Source organism: Lynx canadensis, chromosome B2 (assembly GCF_007474595.2).
Source record: "Lynx canadensis isolate LIC74 chromosome B2, mLynCan4.pri.v2, whole genome shotgun sequence".
NCBI classification, from domain to species: domain Eukaryota; kingdom Metazoa; phylum Chordata; class Mammalia; order Carnivora; family Felidae; genus Lynx; species Lynx canadensis.
In genome coordinates this window covers 135,040,405-135,063,854 of record NC_044307.1, presented here as the reverse complement: position 1 = coordinate 135,063,854, position 23,450 = coordinate 135,040,405, and the positions used below count along the sequence as shown (strand labels likewise).

At 42.9% G+C, this 23,450-nt stretch overlaps 1 protein-coding gene across 3 annotated transcripts in view; it reads right to left on the bottom strand.

Moving 5' to 3' along the window:
* UST (uronyl 2-sulfotransferase) overlaps positions 1-23,450 on the bottom strand; it is a 318,211-nt gene that overhangs the window by 61,509 nt on the left and 233,252 nt on the right. For all 3 annotated transcript variants that reach the window (XM_030316555.2, XM_030316556.1, XM_030316559.1), the window contains exons 6-7: positions 5,653-5,750; positions 3,514-3,671 (exon numbers count right to left, since the gene is read on the bottom strand). In XM_030316555.2, the coding sequence (XP_030172415.1) occupies positions 3,514-3,671; positions 5,653-5,750 (256 nt within the window). The remainder of the gene's footprint in view (positions 1-3,513; positions 3,672-5,652; positions 5,751-23,450) is intronic.

Genomic DNA, 23,450 nt, shown 5'->3' with positions numbered 1-23,450 from the left:
AGAAATATCTGAAGAAAAATTCTAGAAAATTCTAGAAATTTCAGAAATATCTGAAGAAAAATTCTAGAAAATTCAAGAAAATTCTCTTGGTTATTCATGTGCTAAAACTCATTGTTATTTTCCTCTTGAGTACTTATTATTATACATTTCTTCTGAGATATGCTAAAGGGGTCTCCGCGGAACACAGACATTAAATATAAAAAAAATAACTTTTTAAGAAAAAATTCTAAAAATTAAGTTCCTCAAATACTTTTGGGAGGAGACAAATTCACTTGTCAGCATACCCTCCTACAAGAAATGCACGAGGTGGGGGCTAACAGTCGAGCTATTATGTAGGAAAGTTACGAACTTCCCTACATGGTTGGCTAGTCAAACAAGCAGTACTATTTGCAAGGAATTAAGAGGTATTATTCCTATCTTGAATAAGTGACAACCCAGTTAGTTAACGACTAACAGACGTTAACTATTTTTACGAGCTCCCCAGACGGTCATTGCTATAAGTGCTTTTTCTTCAGTAATGAGACTGGTCTAAATATTTTTTGGATTGCTGTAGGGGGATTACTAAAAATCAGCACACACCTACAGTTTAAAAATAACAAGACAAGCGTCAAAGAAAAATGGCCAGTGAGGGGTCTGCATCTCACTCGGGCTCTATGGTCAGTTCATCTACAATGATCCAAGGGTCACTAGATCCCGCAGTGTCTTCGATTTTAGTGTTTCTTCCTTCCGTTCTCTAGGCTACTCAGTTATAAAATTCTTTAAAAAGGGCAAAAGCAATGATTTCGGTGTGCCATAATCCGCGAATTTAGACTAAAAATGGGCTGACGAGGCAGCTCTGGTACGAGATCGCTAAAGTGACTTGAGGTCACTCTTTCCTTTAACCTGGGTGACACCAATGCACTGAGCACAAGAAAACAGTGCAGGTGCTTAGTCTTTGCAGAGGCTAAAATATAGTGAGAAGCTGGCCAGGAGTAGATGTTCATCTCCTGTCCCCTGCCCCAGGGGATGTGGGACTCCTTGAGACACAGCAGTTGTGGGGCTGCTTGGCTGCCAATGTCACCACACAACCATCTCTCCAGAAGATGCCCGAGAGACCAGAGAACGTGGTGGAAAGTTCTGAGCAATCACTCAAGGGTTCAGTTTGTTATATGCATGTCGTGTGGCAGCTGAGAGCGTCACACTGGGGTGGTATTCAAAATATGTGGCAACCAATTCCACTCAGGACCTGAATTCACAACACTTGCTGAGTGTAGCCCTGGGCCAGAGTCCTGAAGACTCGCTCTATGCCTGTGAATTACCTCTTTTGTTACCTCACTGTTGGATGAGGGGGCGTGGCAAGGGCAGACAGGGCGGCCAAGTATAGGCATATTTCACTATTTTAACCACTAATACGCTGGACTGTGTGAACCGGCCATGTGTCGGTCCCGGCCTTATAGAAACCTTTCATCCCACCACACAGGAGTATCGGACCCCCCTTACCCTCTCTAAGGCGGCAAGCCTCAGATTATTTAATATACTCCTAGGCCTAACTCAAAAGGATAAAAATCTTTATAAGGTCGAAAGACTGCGGCTGAAGCCACAAGAGCTAAGAGTAACTCAATTTTCAGAAATATGTTCTAAACGTGCTTCTGGATCATGGGACAAAGGCCCAGTTTCTGAGAAGTCACGCATCTAAACGGAGACGACAGTTGAGAAGTCAAGAGGATATCTTCTGACAACAGCACATAAGTGGGCTCTTGGGGCTGGGGTTTTTATTTGTGGTCTATTTGTATTTAAGAAGAACAAAGATAAAATGCCTCACTTATCGGGCCCATGATACTAGTTCCAGATCCAAGGACGGATGGCGTGTGTGATGTAGACTGACCGAAACTCTTCTCAAAGGCTGGGACGAGAGTGTGTTCATTTTTTTGACAACTCTGTGTCTCCAGGGTTTCGTTCATGTTTTTTAAAAAATATTTTTATGATTTTTTATTTTTGAGAGAGAGAGAGCATGAGTGAGGGAGGGGGCAGAGAGAGAGAGAGAGAGAGAGAGAGAGAGAATCTAAGCAGGATCTATGCGCAGTGTGGAGCCCAAGGCAGGACTTGATCCCTTGAGCCTGGGGTCATGACCTGAACCAAAACCAAGAGTCAGATGTTCAACCGACTGAGCCACCCAGGCGCGCCTCGTTCACCTGTTATCCCGTACTATGTATCACACACACAAGTGCACACACGTATTCGTGCACACACGCACTCATGCACACACGCATGCTATACAAACAGATAAAGCCAAAGAGCGGAAGTAATGAATAACCTAAACTTTTTCTGCGAAAAAGTCTAACTTAGGGTCAGACCTCACCTTGCACAAAGACCCGAGTTTATGTTATCTTACAGAGCTAAAAATTGGTCACAGCATGGCTCTTCAAATTCTTTAAATTGCCCACTGTTGAAAGGGCAGAGGAAGGCCTACTTTCAAAAAGTGACTAGGGTCTATGATGCTTCCAGCCATTCAAACTGCATTTCCTGTTGAGGAGACAGACCTGCAGGGCTCGCGTGAAGGTTCCTGGTCATGTGCACGTCAGAATTTACCTCGGAGGGAGAGAGCTGAGACCAGGACAGCACCCACCCGCCAGCTATCATCCTCGTGCAAACCCCTGGCGGTGGCAGGGGCCACCTGATGTAACAGGGCCCCTCTGGGCAAAGACCAGTTCACATGGGCATCGGCACCTGCTCCTGGTGCAGGTGGGGTGCGAGGTCCCTGCCTGGTGGTGAACGGGAGGCACCAGGGCTGCGTTTGGGGAACCTTTCATCTGTTTGGGGAACCTCATTTCTACACAGCAGAAGGCTGTCTCCCATTTCAGGATGATGAAACAACAACCAGAGGAGTGAATAAGTATGCAAGGCTTGCAGGGCAGCAGTAGATTAAGGAGAATGGGAGAGAAACAACGTTGTTTGCCGTTCTCTCCGGATACGATAATAATGAGAAAAATAAATGATGGATTTCTGAAAGTAATTATCTTTACAGTGATACCACAGGCACCCTCTGCACGTGTTCTCGGCTGCATTCCATTTCTCGCTTCTATTTGGAAACCACGCCATTCGTGAGAATAAAATCGTAATTGCGTTTTCAGTTTGCTTCTGTGTCTATTCTATTGCCAGAATTGGATATGCCAGAGTGCTTTGTCAGATGGAAGTAGGGCCCAGATACAGGATCAACTGATGGTTCCTTCACACCCACTTCCATCAGTGGACTCTGGCAACAGCCCTGGACCAAGGTCAATGCCAATGTTGCCAGCTTCACTTTCCAAAGGGAGAAATGGAGCCAGCAGGCCTTTCACACATGGCAAGTTTAGGTCTGGACCTGAAGCTCCCAGTTTTGGCATCTATATCTGGAGGTTTCTAAGCTTCCTTTGAAGGTCAGGGCAACTTCTCTTCATTAACAGGAGAGAAGGTTCTACTCCTTTTATTGCCTGAGTCCTGTTCAAGGTGAGTAACCCCCCAAAACACCAAAGAGCTTGCTACAGAAGGAATTACCTGGGTCTTTGTAGATACTGAGCACACCCTTGAAGTAATGAGGTAAAAATCTTTCCAGTAAAAGCAGCACATCTTCCAACTCTTCAAGAATCCCCACAAGCAGGAAGTTTTCATTCACGTTCAGTTTTGCTCTTTCAAGGGCCCACTCACCAGGCTCCCTTCGTGGATACAAAAATGATTTCAAATCAAAGATTCATTTTCGAAATGCAGGAACAACATGCTGAGAATGTATCTCTTCAACCCGCCCCCCACCATTTGTTTGAGCCCCAATCCCACCTCCTTAAGGATCAGCTCTAATATGGCTGCCGCTGGGAGCCTTCCAGCTGCCATTTGCTTTTCCACCTCTTACCGCTATCATGTTTACCTGTGTGTGGTGCCTCGCCCCTGAGGCCCTGGTCAAAATATTTTTGGGAAGAATACACACACAGGCAATTAGGTCCTATAAACACTGATCAAAGGGGCGATCAGAATGGCTTTTTAATAGAAGGACCAAACCAATAAAGCTAGAAGATATGAAATCTGACACTTACTGATACAGTAGTTCTATAGAAATCAAAATCAGTTTTAGGTCATCCCTGCTAATCATCTTATTCTTTTAAAGAGTTTAAAGACAAGCTTTTATGTTTTTTGTTTTGTTTTGTTTTGTTTTGTTTTGTTTTGTTTTGTTTTACAGAAGGAAAATGGCCTCATCTCATCTGCAAGGCAGATCTCTGAGCCAAGTGCATTTCTGTGAGGGGGAAAGGATGGGAGTCATGGGAGCTGGGCTCCAGGCATGGCTGGCATTTCCCATCCGAGGGAATTTGGGCAAGCCAGGATTCTCTTTTGAAAAACTGTAATAATAAACCTAACCCAGCTCAAATAATTGAGGGAACAAGGGGACATTTTGAAAGAGTTTTGAAAATCATCGTCTGTGCACCAGGATAAGGCATCATGAGTGCTCTCCCCAGGATTAGGAAATATATAATTAAAAAAAAAAAAACACTTGAGGGAGTTAGGATCATGTTTCTTGGAGTAAATATCTTCACTGTGACAGAAAGTGAGTCATCTGGCCCCAAATCTTCCCAGCGTCTGAAGCACTGACCGTGAACCAGGAGGCACTTATACAGGGGTGAGGATTGGAGTGGGGAGGCCTCCTGAACTCAGGAAGTTTATGACAAAGCAGAAAGCTGATGCTTCTAGTTCCAGATTTCAGACCGTAAACAGAGTCCCGTGTTACAGGAAACTCAGCAAAGCGGCAACAGCAACAACACACATAATAATTAAGCAGTAATCACTGAGCAGGCCAGAAGTACAACGGATGAGTTGTACTTCAGAAACAGTTTCTTCTCTCGATCTTTTCAGGAACACACTGACCTTCTAGTCAGTGTTCCCTTTGCAGGAAAATGTCACTTCGGCTTTATTTTCCATCACGTGAAGATCATATTCATTGTTACTATCATTTTTTTTTCTCCAGGCTACACGTTTGTCTAGTACAATGAACTTAAACTGCAGCGAGACCAGGCTCACGAGAATCATCTGTGCCCCCACCTCAGGCACTGTGATTAGGTGGGGATTTCTAGCAAGTGCCCTGGGGACGCTGATGCAGGAGGTGGGCAGACCACACTCTGAGAGCCTTACCATCTGAGTGAGTCACTTTCTAAAGAAGGTCTTGCATCCAAGGAAGGCTGAGGGGCTGAGGACTAGGAAGCCCATTCCTGTTTTTCTACAAGATGTGTCTCCTGAGAGAGACACTGTCAGATTTTGGGGTGTGAGCGCCCAGTGTTTCAGACCCAATTAGACAGGGCACGTAGGCAAGGACGGGTGCTGATGAAATACAGGCGCTATGGGAAGCAGTGGGGTGATGTCGGCTGGTCTTTACTATCTCATGGGCTGAGCAGGGACAGCTATGAGTTAAGAATAAAAAAAGGGTCTGGTTGGCATTTCAGTTACACATCTTTACGGGCGGGTCCCAAGGCCTCTGTCAGACCCTGATCCGTTCATTTCTTCCTACATAGGACATTCAGAGTCTCCAAAGCAATCTTTGGAGATTAACAGTAAACATAAACTGAATTCCAGAAGGCTGAGGGAGTAGGCATACAAGAGATTCCCCACGCAGTGCCCCTGGGTGGCTTTCCTGCCATTGTCCTTTTTAGTCTTTACCTGCATCTGGGATGCTGTCCACAAAAATATGGAATGATGTAAAATAATCTGGGGTTGGAACACTCAGGATAGTTTTCAAGAATACACTCATTGATATCCTGGAAGAGAAAACACAGCAGTGAGATGTCTCGTAATCCCTGCAGTGCTTTGTCAAATGCCGTACAGGGTGAGTAAAGTTGATACTTCAGGTCACGCGGGCAAGCCGTGGGGAGATACAGAGAATTCACAGATCTCATGAGAAATCTTTCTCATCGTCATTTTGTCTCCTGTTCCACTGGCCAGGTGCGCATGCGGTCTGAGCATTTCCAAGGTTGCTTGCTCTGTTGACTAAATTGCATTTCTGCATTTCCCCTGTGGCCTGCAGTCTTTAGCTACATGATGAGCATCTTGACAGAACTATTACCCAGGGTACCCACTACCTACCGTAACCCAGACGTTACCAGTCAACCGGTATACAGTTGGCACTTAATAAATATTTGTTGAGTGAATGCAGTGTGGCTTCCTTCTTAATTCATTCTGACTTAATTGGAGATCCCCGTAGAGCCAGCCCTACAGAAATGTATTTCCCTGGGTATCTGTACATCCATCAAATAATGACTGAGTACCTACAGGAGTCACATAAAGGATTTTTAGAGTTTGGAGAGGCTGTAAAATAATTTCTAAGGTCATATTAGATTACAGAGTGACACGATGTTTGTATACGTTCTCTCACTTTCGAAGGCAACATCTGATTTCTAGATTTTCTATTTCTCTTCTATGAGGTTGAACATCACGTCTCTGTCAGTGAGTAAACAGAAAGGCTAAAAGTCAACTTTTATAAGGTAGATTCATTGGCTGCCCTAGAAAAGACATGCCTGGTTCTTAAGTATTTCTAAGGAGAAACAATAACCCAATTTACAACTAAACCAAACAGCTACGGGATGTTTTTCCAGAGAATACTGGCAAGGTAGATCAAGAGTGGATGTAACTCAGAAACATGGTCACATTGTTGATGAAATTTGAGTCAGTTGAAGCCACTGTATCTGATATGACTGGGGTAGGTGATTAGATATTAATTTTGTTTTTTTTTAGTTCAAGTTGGGAATCAGAAAAATGTACCACAAACTCTTTTTTTAACAACACTTTCTTTCCCTCCATACCTCTTTGGTTTATATACCAATTAAATAAATTGCACCATTACAGTAACAACTTGAATAAACAGATTCAGCCACAAACACTTTAGCTGAGGACTGGAGTCTACTGTGGGAAGCAGGGGTATACAACTCTCAGAGAGGAATAAACTAGAAGCAAATGGAGTTCATCAGTCCATCCAGCCACGTGTTAAGTGAAGGGTGATGAAGAGTACTTTATTGTGTATGAAAATCCAGTAAAAATGCATGATGTTAGACCCAAAATACCTTTCTAAGAAGAATTGGACACAGAGGGGTTTACAGATCTTCCTCAACTTGTGATGCAATTACATCCTAACAGCCCTTTGGAAGTTGAAAATAAGTTTAAAAGCATTGACTACATCTAACCTACCGAACATCCCAGGTTAGCCTAGCCTCCCCTACCTTAAATGTGCTCAGAACAGTGACCTTAGCCTGGGCAAAGTCATCTAACACAAAGCTTATTTTATAATAAAGTGCTGAATATCTCATGTAATTTATTGACTGCTGTACTGAAAGTGAAAAACCGAATGGCTGTTGGGTGCAGAATGGTTGGAGGTGCACAGGCTGTGGGCCCTCCTGATCGCGTGGCTGACCGGGGGCGGGGGTGGGGTGGGGGTGGTGGCGGTGGCTGTTCACTCCTGTCCAGCCTCCTGAGAGAGGCTGGTCCTGGTCCAGGAAAGAGGTCCAGATTCAAAATTCCAAGTACAGCGTTTATTGAATGCAGATCACTTCTACACCATCCTTAAAGTTGAAAAAAATGTAAGTTGAACCATCTACAGTTGAGGACCATCTATGTAGGGATAGTCATTGCTACAAGATTATTACAACAAACTATGGCAGGATTTAAATGTTCGTTAATGGGGGATTGATTCCCTGAGAAGTTACGGTGCATTCCTACAGTGAAATATGGGGCAGCTGGCAAGGACAAGGGAAATCTACACGTACTGTTCTGAAAAGTGTCTGTGATGAATTTTCACATGAAAAAAAGCCAACCACAGGACAATATGCAGATGTAGGACGATATGAAGATAAACACGTATGTTTACATAAACACAAACATATCTAGAAGAATAAGTACCAAAACTGTTAAAAGTGGTTCTTTCTGGCAATAGATGTAAAAGATGGGAATACGTTGGTTGAACTTGAACTTTATCCTTTTCTGAAATGTTATTTTCACTATAAATGTTGTATATAAAGTATCTTAAGTAAAACATTATTTTACATAAATGCTACTTCTATTGTAATATATGTATTTTACTTTTATCATCAGAAAAAGGAGATTTGCACATTGTAAAACAAATCAAAGCTTGTGGGAGGATGAGTGGGCTTTGCCCTAAGGATGCTCTGACCTCCCTTCCTCCCTTACAGTCCGGGGGACCCCTGGCAGGTGGCATCCCCCAGGGACCTGAGCCTTAGGTCAGAAGGACCCAGTAATTGGGCTGCTGTCTGAAGGAGGGAGCCAGGAGCTGGGTGCGGAGCAGAGCACAGGAGATCCCCGGCCAGGGCAGGGATGATCAGAGGTGGAGACTTCACACCAAAGGGCTGAGTAGGTTGGTGGTAGTTTAGGGGGTGTCGAGAGATGTGTCTCATACACTGTCACCGCCCGCCACCCAGACACCCGTCTTAATAGGAGGGGCGGGCGACAGAGCCTGCCAAAGCCGCCCAGAGAGTCCATATCACTTTACAGTTTCCTCTGAATGAGAGCTGTGTCATTATTTGTTTAGGTGGGAAGTCCATGAGAGCACACACTGTCTGCTCACTGTGTCTCCAGCACTTAGCACCCTGCCTGGAAAAAGCAGGCGTGCAATAAATACTCAGCAAATAGATGAACAAATGGCAGAAGGAACAAGCCTCGACACACAGCCGTGACGCTGTCCCCGGTGACCCTGGCCTGGAGCTTAACAGGATCGGACGGAAGACGTCAGCATCGGCTGGTGGGGGCGGGAGCAGGGAGGGCTGAGGAGGTGCAGGGGCCTGTGAAGGTCATTTCCCTATTGGAATCCACAAATAACCCTACAAGGTCAATTTATGGGAAGACATAAATTCCGAGTTTAAGAAGTGCCGTTAGCAATTTTTCTTTTCTTAGATCAAGGCAGGTCCCGGGGGATTTTAGAGTTCCATTTGAGCCCATTAGAGGTTGATGAATGGTGTTGACCACAACCATCCTATGGAAATGCTATGGGAGGACATAAATAAAAGATGACTCAGGTGTAAGGTCAAAAGAGAGCAGAAAATGAGCTGTGAAGACCCACACATTTAGCTGCCTGCGGCTTAGCCACAGTGACGAGGGACACTTCACCGCAGCTCAAGGACGAGGGGGCCTCAGGAAACCGCTCCTGGCCACTCACACAGTCCACTCTTCCTGGACCTGAGACCCTCCGTGAGTGGCCTTTGGTGTCCAGGGAAACTGAAGGGGACAAGTGTCAACACAGCTGCTCATACAATTTCCTGCGACAGGTGTGACTGATTCCCCAGGACCATTGGGTTTCTCCCCGTGTTAATGGTGTTATCGTTGGTGTTCAGGCTTCTGCCAGCCTGTGTTGTTTGACAGCTGTTTTTATTTTTATTTTATTACTTTTTTATGGTCACCCTTTTATACAGGAGTTGTGTGTGTGTGTATGTATATATACACATACATATATGTATATATATGTATATATACACATACGTATATGTGTATATATATGTATATATACATGCATATATACATATATATGTGTATACACACACAATTATTTCAGGATAAGGTTGCTTTAAACAGCTTTCATCTTTATTGAAGCTTGACAGCTTTGCTCTAAGATGGTCATCATGGTGATGACGTTAGCTAAGCGGGTCAGCACTTGCCCTGATTTGTTCATCCAGTGCCTGGATGCTGGCAGATACCACGGGCTCCCACAGCGCCCTCCTCTGCTCACGTCTTGCCCTCTTTTAAGATTGGGTCTGACCATAAGTCCCTACTCTGCCCATATTCTCACATTATTAGGGAAATGAGACATTATAAGTGAACATCCCAGATAACTACGAGAATCCTTTTTGTGGTCAAAACTGCCAAAAAAAATTAGACCAATTTTGGTGAAACTTACTCTAAACCGTACTATTTGAAAAAACGTACGCTTACACCATCTAGGGATTTGTGTGTGTGTGTGGGGGGGGGGTGGTGTTACAGGGAAACCATCTTTTATTGATTTCCTCCTGTAACCTTTCACAGGACGGATTGTGATGAACAACACTCACCTTCTGAGTGCCAACGGGGCCCCTTTGACAGGAAAGGCCAGTCACGACATCCAGACCCCAGAATTATTCCTGATCTCTCTCTCTACACCCGGCTCCGCATCCACTCAATTGCCCAGCCCTGCACCAGTTCCCTAATCTGCACTCTTTACACTCTTTACCCATTACACCCTACGGCCCCCGTTCTGCGCCTCTCCAGTTAGAATCTCTCCTTCCCCGGCCCTCCCCCCACACGCATTCTCCGCAGGGCTGTCCCAGCAACCGAGTGCATTGATCCATGCCACTCCCCTGTTCAAAAACTTTCAATGGCTCCTATTGACAACGCAGTTAGGGCACCTGGTAAAAATGCTAATTCCCTGGCCCTACCAGCAGCATGTTTGACACGATGGGTTTGTCTGGGATCGGGCTAGGAATCCGTACTTTAGAGAACCTCTGATGATTTTGAGAAGAGGTCACTCTTCATGAGCCGCCAACACCATGCCATTAGCGAATTCCACGCCTTCGTTCACCCATCTTCCTTTGCCTGGAATCTCTTTCTCCCTCGTCCCCTGGTCCCAACAGCAGGCCCATGTTTTGCAGCCGTTGCTGGCAGGGTGAGTATTAGCACACTAGAGTCCACCTAGGCTTGTCACTCAGGTCAAGGGAATGAAGGTGGCCTTGACCACGGCTTGCTTCCATCCCGGCTCTTCACTGCCAGCCACATTGGGTAGGTGGGGTCCCTGGGACAGGCCTATGGGGCCATCCAGCACAGCACGTCCTCCTCACCGTTGGCTAGAGCCCCAAAAGTCCCCACAGCCGGGTCTGCTCCCACCATGCCCTGCTGGTGGCCAGAGATCAGCTCTAAGTAGAAGGACTCTGTAACAATGCCCACAGAGGGATTCCCATCTGGACGGAGTGCCACTTGGTGTCCCAAAGTGAGGTTCTCCCCTCCCCCTTGCAGGGGCTCTTGCCTGTATTACCACTTGTGCCCTCCGCACTTGGGCTTCCTCTTGGGCCGCACTTGGGCATGCCCACCCACGCTCCCGTGCCCTGCTTCCTTCTCCTCGCCCCGTACGGCCATGCTCCTGCAGGCCTCATGCCTGCTTCCAACCGAGACAGAAAGCTGCCTGTTTATTTCTGTGCAGAGAGAGGACTTACATGCTTCCTCTCTTGGTTGTAGTTTTGGAAAGAGTGGAAGGACTGAAATCCCAGGTGGAGTTAATCTTATCACAAAGGGTGAATTTAGAGACAATTCATCTTTTATTTACTCTTTTATAAGGCAGCACCTTGTCTAAAAACTACTGAATTGAAAAAAGACTTTTTGGTGTTCTTATATAGTTCCTTGCCGATGACACTGGCTTTGTCTGTGTGGTCTCAGAGGTTAGAAGAGAGAATTTCTGATGCTTTTAGCAGCAGAAACCTTGAGAGGCCACAGGCAAAGCTGCCCAAATGAGGTAAAGGAAATTTGGGTTTCGGCCTCAGCCTGGCGATTAGTAAGTTGGGTGTCTTTAGACAGATCATGCTGTCTTGAGCCTCAGTTTCCCCACGTGCATAACTTGGGGCTGAGCCATATAATCTCAGTCCATGAAACCATATTAATGGCCCTGGTGCCTCAAATTAACTAACTTTTAAGAATAGTGTTGTAATCTGAAGACCTAGAAAAAGTGGTAACTTTTTTTATTCCAAAATTTACGCATTTATAAAAGGCTTTCACTCAGCATTTACCATATAAACGTCTCACCTTCAGGGAAGGCAGAGGGGGGAAAAGACCAAGGCTGGTACCAAAGACACCTCAGTTCACATCTAGGCTGTACCTATTAGTAATTGTGGAGTCTAGCAAATGTCTACTACTTAGAGGCTCAATGTGCTCATCTGTAAAATGGGGATGATAATACCTGCATTATTCTTTCCTTAGATTAGAAATCACGTACGCAAATTATTTTTCCTGCCACCCAACTTTTTCGACTATCCCATCTTCATCACATCGGTAGCATCTCAATTCCTCTTTCCCTTAGCTTATATTTAAACACATCATGACTGGTGATTGCAATAGTTTTAAAAACAGAGACATCAGCTAACTCACGGAGAAAACACAGAGGGGAAAAAAAACCAAGGAAATATGAAACGTGCTATTTGTGGCAAGCCAAAATAACAACACAATTTGATGGACAAACAAAACAGTATTATGCAATTACTTCTCATGGCATCTCCTCTTACTCCGTACATGAAACAAGGTAATAATACCATGCCCAAGAAAAGCGCTTTTTCCGTGTGGATTAAAACCAAACTGAGAGCCAGTCTTGACACTTTAAGCACACAGATATCAGGAAGAAGTTGAAGGGTGAAGTAAAAGACACAACAAAGGACATCTTCCTGTGCTGGATGTGGCTTCCAACATGGCCACGTTGGAAGTGGGACAGAGAAAAATGACTGAGTGTCAGTCACCGTGGAAGCACTCCCTGAATCCTTGACCTGTAGACAGACCGCGGTAATCAGATCACTCACTTAATGGTTTAGTCAATTTAGAGAAATGGAAAGGATGTGGTCTAAGCTAACTTTTATTGTACCCTACATTCTTCCCTGTAAGCCTTTTTAAGCCTTATCAAGAAATTTGAACCAGAACCAGAAGAGTCAAGGAAGACTTTTTAGTGAGGCTTAATGGAGTTGGACGTGGCAGATGGCCAGACACCAATGTTCTCTCGTTCTGTGCTCATGCCAGGCGTGAATTACTGATGACACGCTCTTCCTAGTAGTGATGGGAAGTACCGTCAGAATCCCTCTCAACAGAATCCACCTCCCAGGATCAAGCAGAGTAGCACTTTGCTCCCCCCGTTACCAGCACGGCATGTGACGTCGGATGGATAACACCCATGGCGTTTTGGTGGCTTTGTGGCCCTGTACCCCACTTCTCAGTCTGTCGCTGTGTATCTGATTGCAGGACGGCAGACAAAGGATTGTGGGTGAGTATAAGTCTGCATTTATTTTAGCCAATAACCATATTCACGGGGGGCTCTAGTCCAGTGGAGCTCCTGAAACTGAAACAATTACAGACATGAGAGATAAAATATTTTTTGAAGTCCTCCATTTGGACTGCAAGCTCGTGAATTTCAGGTTTCTACTGCACTGAAGAAAAAAAAGTAGTCACGGTTTTATCCTGAACTGTTTTAAGATGAGGATCCATCCGTTATCCAGGTCAGTTTTCACTCGATTTCAACAGACCTTTTTCAGGTAGCTGCAACAAAATTTACTGAGCGCTCATGATGACTGTGTGTAGGATCCTGTACAGGCAGTAAGTGCTGCTTTCCAGAAATGTCTTTGCACTTCTTCTGTTTACACACGGTGTTATTAAAACAAGGAACCGTGGTCTTTGAGATCAAGGAGTTGTGATGCTTATCAGAGATATGGTGACCACAATCACTATGATTTCCTAACGAGCTGAAAAATTTGGGGCGTTTATACAAATAAAAACGACAACATTCAGATGGAGCCCAGCTGACAAAGACTTTCTATTTTTATAGCAAAATATTTATCATGGTATTGTTTGTAAGATCAAAAACAATTATAAACTCTTCAAATATGGAAATTGGGTAAGCTATAATATATCTAATTGTAAAATAGTTGCAGTCATTTAAAATATTTACAGAGCATAGGTAACAATAAGAAAAATGTATATGTGAGAAACGTAATGACCCACATTTTTAAAAAAAATTTTTTTTTCAACATTTATTTATTTTTGGGACAGAGAGAGACAGAGCATGAACGGGGGAGGGGCAGAGAGAGAGGGAGACACAGAATCGGAAACAGGCTCCAGGCTCCGAGCCATCAGCCCAGAGCCTGACGCGGGGCTTGAACTCACGGACCGCGAGATCGTGACCTGGCCGAAGTCGGACGCTTAACTGACTGCGCCACCAGGCGCCCCGAACACATTTTAAGAATAGACTAGAAAGATGCGGACCAAAAATTTTAACAAAGGTTGGGTGTGAGATGGGGGAGCCGTGTATTTCCCCCCTCTTTTTCTTTTCTAGTCTTAAAATCTAATTCACCTTACATTTGCTACTTGAAAAAAGGTTTTCAGTTTTTGTTAAAGTAATACATGCACCCCCAAAACCCGTTAATAAAAAGTTTGAAATGAAAAGTATCTCTTGTTCTCTCCTTCTCAGTTGTACTTGGCAGAGCTAACAATACCATTTAACTAGACTCTATGTCTTACTATAGCTTGGTTTACTCCCTTGTTTTGCTGGAGTACATCTTCAAGCAACTTTTTGCTCTGCTGTTTTCTAGCTTACAGTGTTGCTGTAAGGAATTTATTGTTGGTAACATTCGCAATACTTTGTAGGTGATTGTGTGTGTGTACGTTTAAATAATATCCTCTCCTTGGTTTTCTCTATTCTTTAATTTTAGATTTCTTTGTAGTTGGATTGTGGACCTTGCCTGATCCAATAAGAGACACTTATTCTTTCATTTTTTTTCTTATTCTTTGTTTTTTTGCTTTTCCTCAAGGAAATTTCCTTTATTTTATCTTCCATATCCTTCTATTGAATTTTTTTATTGCAAAAGTCATATTTTAATGTCTAAGAATTCTTTCTTGATACGCCCCGATTTTTTTTTATGTCATTTGCTCTTTTTATTTGTTTTTAATTTTTTTTTACATTTATTTATTTTTGAGAGACAGAGAAAAGCAGACCACAAGTGGGGGGAGGGGTAGACAGAGAGAGAGACACAGAATCCGAAGCAGGCTCCACGCCCTGAGCCGTCAGCACAGAGCTCCACGCGAGGCTTGATCTCACGAACTGCAAGATCACGACCTGAGCCGGAGTCAGACGCTTAACCGACTGAGCCACCCAGGTGCCCTGCGCTTTTTATTGATGTAATATTTTCTCGAATCTGAGGAAACTAAGAAGAGTTCTCTTTGAAAGCCTACCTTTTTCCTGAAATTTCCATCTCCTTCAGGGTTATACTTTCTGATTATTTCAGCTCCTCTCTTTCAAGGTGTAGCCTTTTCTAAAATATCTACGGAGCTTTGCTTGTCCATGCATATTTAACAACGAGTCAGTGAAAACTGATGGAGAATTGTGTGCCATTGGGAGGGTTTCTCAATCAGTGGGCTTCATCATTTTGCTGAGGGTTACTTAATTGCCAGATGGGTAGTGGGAGAGTCTTTGTCCTGGGGACATTCACATTCTTTGGGACACATTTCACCTGGGACACAGTTGCTGGATGTTCCCACATGGGAATGGGCAAAGGGTTACTCTTCCACATGGAGATCTCCAGTCAATCCCTGTCGTTAGCCTCTTGCCTTACAGTCACCCTCAATTGTGCCTGGCACTTCCACACAAGGCCCCGGGGCTCAGGCAGACTGGATTCTTATTCAGCTGTCTTTCCTACTCTGAATGCTCTCCTGGCTGTGGTCTCCTTAGTACCACTTCATCACTTACCAATATTCTATTTCCTCTCCTATGTATTTGCTCAAGCATATCATCCTGTTGTTCTCCCCATTGTTGTGTGTCTGACCTTTAAAAATTCTCTTATTACCTATCAGCTGAATGAGGTCTTGGGAGAGAATTAAATGGTGTGATCCACTGTCTTCTTGAACTGAAAAGCAAGGGCTAGTTTCCTCAGCCCCAGGCTCATGCTCTATTACTAATGCATAGATGAAGAAACTGAAATAAAATATACGCCAAAGAAAACTCAACTTCAGATATCTAATACTTTACAGATACCAATTTCAAGTCCTTGTTACTTTAAGATACTATGTTTTGATTTAAATATTAATGCAACATTTTACATGTTAAGATGCCCATAAATATTAAATATGCCTTAGTTTTGCGACATAAATTCCTGCCTTTGTGGGAGATGTCTCTTTTCGTCCTCAAGCCTATGGCAAACTGACAGAAAAGTCTCCTCTCGCTAAATAAGGAAACTCATCAACTGCACAGCAAGGCACCCTGACCAGCAGCAATGTTGTTGCACTGACAGTTTATGTTATCTCATAAAGAAATCGAGATGCAAATTTAAACAAAAGTTTGTCGGTAAGGGCAACATGAGAAGACACAGACTCACTAAATGGCTCTGGGCTCTCTCTGCACCTTAAAAAGTGAAATTACAAATAACAATGTAAGAAAGCAGCAGCGAGGAAGCACCTGGCTTCTGACCTTTTAGGCTCCTCTGCTTTTTAGGATTGGGGACACTGGCGTCTCTCTCCGACAGCCAAGAAAAATCTTCCTGTCTCAAATGCAAAGCCTGGAATGCCATCTTGACCACTTTCCAAAATGTTTACAAAAACACCAGTCGAACGCATGAAATCAACCATCACTTTGTGATAAAACTCCAGGTAGGAGGAACAACCCGTCCATTCTCTCTGCAGGGACTTGAGCTTCCTGACAATTGCTGAGAGAAGGCGATAGGATAATAATCAAAGGGACTACCATAGGGGCCGCCTGGGTGGCTCAGTTGGTTGAGCGTCCGACTTTGGCTCAGGTCATGATCTCGCGGTCCGTGAGTTCAAGCCCCGCGTCAGGCTCAGTGCTGACAGCTCAGAGCCTGGAGCCTGTTTCAGATTCTGTGTCTCCCTCTCTCTCTGACCCTCCCCTGTTCATGCTGTCTCTCCCTGTCTCAAAAATAAATAAACGTTAAAAAAAAAATTCAAAGGGACTACTATAGACAGACGCTAGCAGACAGTGAATGCTCATGCCATGTCCACACGGAGACAACGCTGACTCTACAGGTATGGAAGGTGGCGAAGTTGCAGGATGGAGGGTCAGAGAAATATTTATGGCATAGGATTAGTGACAGAAAGGCTTGCTGTGAGTAGATTGCAGGCAGTGGCCCTGACCAATTATTTTCAGTTGGTCCCCAAAATTCATGGGCCACGGTGGGGCCAGTTGAGGCCATCCTCTTAGGTTTGTGGAAATAATTGGGCTCAGACAGGGAGCTCAGCCGGGCACAATATCACAAAGGATCACAGCCACCCTCAGGTCTGCCTTCCTCCCTCTTCCAATATATCACCTTACTGGGTGTGGTCACGTTTGTGGGAAACATCATAGCTGTGTTCCCCCGTCCCCCTGAGGGCCTTTCACCTCCCTAGAGGTACTGGGTACTCTCAAGCCCTCTCTGGCTTCCTCCCCGACTCCTACCTATCCAAAATGGCTCACAGCTCAGAGTCTAGCAGAAACAATCTTGTAAATTAATGCACACAGAGGTACAAATGAGTGCTTCCCAGAAATATTTGCAGAGGTATAAATGTGCTTCCCAGAAATATTTGCATTTCAATGGGGGGACAATCATTTAGCCCAAAGAATTAAGGTTCTAATGCTTATTTGTTTTTGAGAGAAAGAGAGCAGGGCAGCGGCAGAGAGAGGGGGACAGAGGATCCAAAGCAGGGTCTGGGCTGACAGCAGCGAGCCTGATGTGGGGCTCGAACTCGCGAACTTTGAGATCATGACCTGAGACAAAGTCAGATGTTCAACCAACTAAGCCACCCAGGTGTCTCCCAAAGAATTAAGGGTCTAATGGTGAGGGAGCAAAGGAGGAGGAGGAGAAGGAGGAGGAGGAGGAGGAGGAGGAGGAGGAGGAGGAGGAGGAGGAGGAAGAGAGAGGACTACCCAACCGATGTTCACAAGGGGAAGAATAGGTTTCTTGTGTACAAGTGTTAAATACTATGTAGTATCTATACTCCAAATACCAAAAATATCTTTTAAAGCACATGGCAATTTTTTAAAAAAGATTTTAAAATTTGTTGTAATTTTGGTCTATCGTGTCGATATCAAGTATTTCCAGCAAAACACGTCAATTTCTGGGTCATTTTAGTCTCCATTATCCGTTGTGAATGAATAGAGGCCCTTTGAGCCTATAAAAAGCTGGGACACCAACCACGCCTTCAGGAGGGCGCATGGCACACAGGTGGGGTGCCGGGCAGGCTTCCTGAATGCAACTCTCTGAACCTTCTGAAAGCCACACCTGCTTGGTCCGATGCTGTTCCAGGCTCCAGGGCAGGAAACGCTGCCAACTAAGCTGAACTTTGCCAGATTGTGTGGTTATTTTATTAGGTGAATAAATGTCTACAGATTCTAGTGCAAAAACACTGGGCCCAACCCAGTTTTGTACAAACATTTTCAGCACTAAAAGTGGAATACATTATCAGGCACCAGTTCTCATAATTATAGTTTTTTTGGCTAACAATCATTTTCCTTCTCTGTACATAGAGTGTCTGGAATATTTGCACAAAGAATGTCTTTAAGCAGAGGTTAGGCCCTGTAGGATTTACTTAAGAAACCACTGGACATCCTAAATTTTATACAAGTGAGACATCTTGAGAGTCCCATCGTGACAAAAAATTGGGGGTATAAATTTTATGGGGTCATAAATTAAGAGGACTGAATCCAGTGATTAGTTGAAGGAATACTGAGGAAAAAGGTAGAGGTGGGTTATCATTTTTTTTAATGTTATATGGTTAGAAATGAAACAAAGATAAATTTTTCCTGGAATTCTAATTAAAAATTTTCCATTAGAATTTTCTTACATAGTTTATATCTCTGATGCCACAATATGGTCTAATACAATTTTATTTCAGGGATTTTTAATTTGGGGGTAGCTCAAAATTGGTTGTTCATTGTCTTTAAACAATTCAAACCCAAACCTTCCATAAACCAATGCCAAGATTCTTTAATTACATTATGAATTAAGTATCTACTATTTTTAAGGTATCATATTAAGTACTCTGGCCCCAAGTAGATGACAAATAATTGTGTCTGTCTTCCTTTATTTGTAGCTTATAAGACGTCCTCTTACTAACATTTATATAGAATTTCTTCTTAGTAGTTCATTTCCTTTATTTGTATGTGGTGTTTCTCTTCATTAATGCCTTTGCCTCATATTAAAATTTGTCTTATAAACTTTCCTTTAGTACTTAAATGGTGACCTTCTCCATCCCATTATTTTGAGCCTCTCTATTTTCCATAGGTGAACAAATTTAATCATTTGTCTCTACTAGGATTACTGATGTGCTTAGATTTGCTTCTACATATTCCTTCGCGTTTTCTGTTTGCTATTCTTTTTCTCTTCTCATGTCTTCTGTTGGTTTAATAAAGATCTTTTTTTTTTTTTTTTTTAATTTTTTTTTCAACGTTTTTTATTTATTTTTGGGACAGAGAGAGACAGAGCATGAACAGGGGAGGGGCAGAGAGAGAGGGACACATAGAATCGGAAACAGGCTCCAGGCTCTGAGCCATCAGCCCAGAGCCTGACGCGGGGCTCGAACTCACGGACCGCGAAATCGTGACCTGGCTGAAGTCGGACGCTTAACCGACTGCGCCACCCAGGCGCCCCTAATAAAGATCTTAATAATACCCTTCGCCTTTCCTCTGCTGCTTTAGAATTAAAGGCTATATTTTTATTATTTTCATGATTACCTTTACATTTTTAATATTCTGAGAATTCTTTTCCCCAAATATATGGTTCTGACAGCTTTACAAATAATAACATAACGTAAAATACTTTTGTTACTTGGGAGGCTTTGAGGAGGGGTGCAGAATTTTAAAAATTCATTCATATATACATATGGATGGCCAGAAAGATGAACAGTCACCTAAAGTTTTTAATATTCAAATTTAACTAGAAAAAAGTTTTCTAATAAGGTCTGAGGTAATTTTTTCCCCCATGGCTTAATTTATGACATTCCTTGGGGGCAGAACTCCTGTCTGCCACAACTGAGCATGGCCCAAGCCAGTCATGAGACTGCAGATGCTGCTCAGGGACCCAGTCACCCTGCCAGTGCTGTCACTGGGCAGGCTGACAGCACCGGTGTCGGTCCCACTGCCTCCCATGCCCGCAAAATCTGAAGTAATTTAATTTGTTTATAGCCCTCCCAAATCTGGAAGGATCTTAGCACTTTTAACTATCTGTGAAACACCATACACCCATCTTATCAATGCTATCTAATTCAACACTTTTTAACACACCCCAAAAACTTGTAGCACTTAGTATTGAACTCATTTGCCAACATCTTTTAATCAATGGCTATTTTCATCTTTTAATCAATGGCTTTTAATCAATGGCTATCACTCTTTTAATCAATGCTACACCTTCCCTACTTTTCTCTATGGAGAAAAGTATGGAGAAATCCATCTTTTAATAGAGCTTTCAGTGAAGTCCGTAAGTGGTAAACTACCTTTCTATGTCAAAAAAAGTCTATACACTGATTGTTTCACTGGGTATAAAATTCTACTTTGACACTTTCCCTTAGCACTTTGGAGATATTACTCTACTGTTATTCGGCAGCTATTGTTGCTGATGAGAAATCTGTCACTAGCTTAATTATGTTTCCTTCATTGGTCATCTGCTTTTCTGATTTTTCCTTAACATCCTCTATTGTCATTCTAAAGTATTTGGGGGTAAATTTAACTTTGTTTATGCTGGTCAGTATTTGTGGTGCACTTTTAGTCTGAAGAATCACATCTCCAATTTTAGAATATCCTATCCTTCAATTGCTTCAAATATTTCTTGTCTACCATCCTCTTTTTCTGGAGCTATTGAATAACTATTGGAATATGACAAGCTCCTTCCCATATCTCTTAACTGTTCTTTATCTATCTATGTATCTATCTATGTATCCTTGTATCTATCTATCCATCATCTATCTATCTTCTATCTCTCTGAATTGCATTTTGGTCAGTTCCTCTTGCCAACTTTTTAATTCATAAAATTTCTCTTTAACTCTACACAGTTTAAAGTTTATTTCATTTCTTAAATTTTTATTTTTAATGACCATATTTTCAAGATTTATAATTAACTCTTTTTTAATATACTCATGTTCTTGTTTCATATTTTTGTTGCATAATTTCCTATTTTTTAATGCAAGTTATTCACTCTTTTATCTTTTCAAACATACTAGGCATAATTATTTCTAAGTCTTTGTCAGATTGTTCCTGAAAGCCATCTGGAGTGAAGTCATGTTTCAATAGATTTTGCTGCCTGTCTCTTTTGGTATTAGATTTTCTCTCATGTCCTTAGGATGTCTGGCCTGCAGGATCATTTTTGTTGGTTGGTTGGTTGGTTGGTTGGTTGGTTATGTACGTATGTATATATGTTTTTTATTTTCCTGCAGGCTCATTTTGAATGGGAGGTTTGCTCTCATTCTTGCTCTCTCTTTCTTTCCCCTCCCTTCCTCCTCTCCCTGTTTCTTTTTTCCTCCCTCCCTACTTCTGTCATTCCCTAGTGGTTTTGTAGTTACTACCATCTGGACTCCTGAACACTTACCCCAGAAACAGATCACACTTGTACTTCTCATCTTATGGGAACAATGGGGATACTACAGATCTTGTTACCAAACAGAAAGAATTTGGTTCACTTCCTAGTTGTGAGGTTATAGCTTTGTTTTCCCACCTCTCTCTTTCTATAAACTCTTAACAAGGCCATAGCTGCAGCAATAGGTCAGCAAGTCATTTTGTTCAGCTTTCTTTGCTTGAGGGAAGGGGAAGTGTGGTTCCCCATCTCAAGCCCCAGGTCAAATCTCTGACCTCGTTCTGGTCCCATCTTGACAGGGGTGCGTTTAGTCTCCTTTACTTTTCAGGAGCCCAATTTCTGGCTGTCACTGCCTGATTCTGGATCGAGCCCAGCTGGCCTGTAGCTTCACCACTACTTACTACTCTGCTATTGCTCCAGGCATGGGTAAGCTCTTATTTTCTAACTTGGTAAATACATTGGACTTCCTTCTTTTACTATTCTATCTATCGCCAGAAAAGAATAATGAACACAGAGGCGTGGGCAATCTCAAGTATGGGAAGTGCAACTTGTTAAGTCAGAGGAAAGAAGCTTGGTGACATGTCAAATCTGTGCCAAAGCAAGGTCACATGTTTATTGACACGTGGTAATTTCTGCTTCATGAGTATGTGAGAGAACATAAGGCCAATATACAGTTTCAGCCAGACATCAAACAGTGTGATTCCCAAGGACTCTTCCTACAGACCTTGTAAGATATTAATATGTCGCAGTAGGGTCTTTATTATTACACTGTTGCTTTTAATCTTTTAATTGCTTCAAGTGTGTTGCAAACGTTCCCATATTTGAAGTATGCCATGAATACAAAAAATATATAATATTTGTTCTCTACATATTTTTATTAGTAGTATAGAGTCTCTAAACTTCTGGAAGAAAAGCTTCATGTATTCTCTCTGCATTATGGTACCCACCCAGGGCCAGGCAGGTGCTTTCTTATAGCTCATAAAAGTGCCTTTGAAGATAATGAAATTTTAATTTGAATTGTGCTATGCCCAGCAAATCACCATGGGAAGCTGATTAAAGCTTTCAGAGGATGGCACTGGTTTTTAATAAACAACATCATAAAAAGTTCACCACTAGAGTGAAATCCAGAATACAAGTACTAATACATTTAAATGATATTGTAGATAAAGATACATCATTATGGATGCTTTTTTTGAGTAGACATCTGTATGACTGAAATGCTGTTCAATGACCTATAACCCTTTTCCCTGCTAGAAAAAGTGCATTTCAGATGTGGACTCCACTTAGAGGAATAATGACTTTGAGATTTTGTGGTTCTAGTTTCCAAGGCCCAGGAAGAGCCATGTGGATGGGCCTTTGCCACCAGCAGCTCTGCTGTGAGCTCTAGGTGAACCAGGCACACACTGGCCTCCCGAGCCCAGGGCTCTTCTGCCCAGTGAGTGGCAGAAGTCCTTCCAGAAGAAGACTATACTGATTACATTCGCAAGTTCAGAGTCAATGGGACTACCTGTCCTTCTAATATGACTAATATTGAGGTGCTAATAGAAGCAGAAGGTCTAGTTTATGGGGAGACTCAACCCCTCCTTCCTACCTAGCCACATAGAAAAAAAAAGCCTCATCGTTTTGAGGCTTTCTGTAGGTAGCATGATATCATTTCAATGGATTGCCAGTGGGTCCTATTGGGTCTACAATTTTACCATTCTAGATCTTAAAACCCTAGAAATGCATTTTAACTTTTGACTGCTCTCTCTATAACACCAGAAGGAAAATATGCCAGAGTCAGACGAACCACTGTAGATTTTACTTAAAAGTTGAATTATGAAGTGAAGAGAAACACATCATTCGAGTCAAATCTGTTCATTTCACCCGTTAAAAGAAGCGCGAGGAGTAGGCTTAGGTCTCAACACGGTTTAGTATTTCCTAGAGGCCGTACCAAACAGAAAGCTCAGGCATGCACAGATCTTCTCAACCAGCACGAAACTTTGTGAGTGTAAGAATGGCAAGAATCCCTGACAGACCAAGCATGTTCTTCAAGGATTTTATACCATAAAAATTATTTATGACCCATTTGGGCCACACAAGTTTTTAAAAAGCATAGCAACTGTCTTCACAGAATTTGGATGATTTTGCCTTCCCAGCTGAAGAGCTTCAGAATTCCTTTCCCTTTATTTCACGTCCAGGGCTCTAATCGTTTTGGCC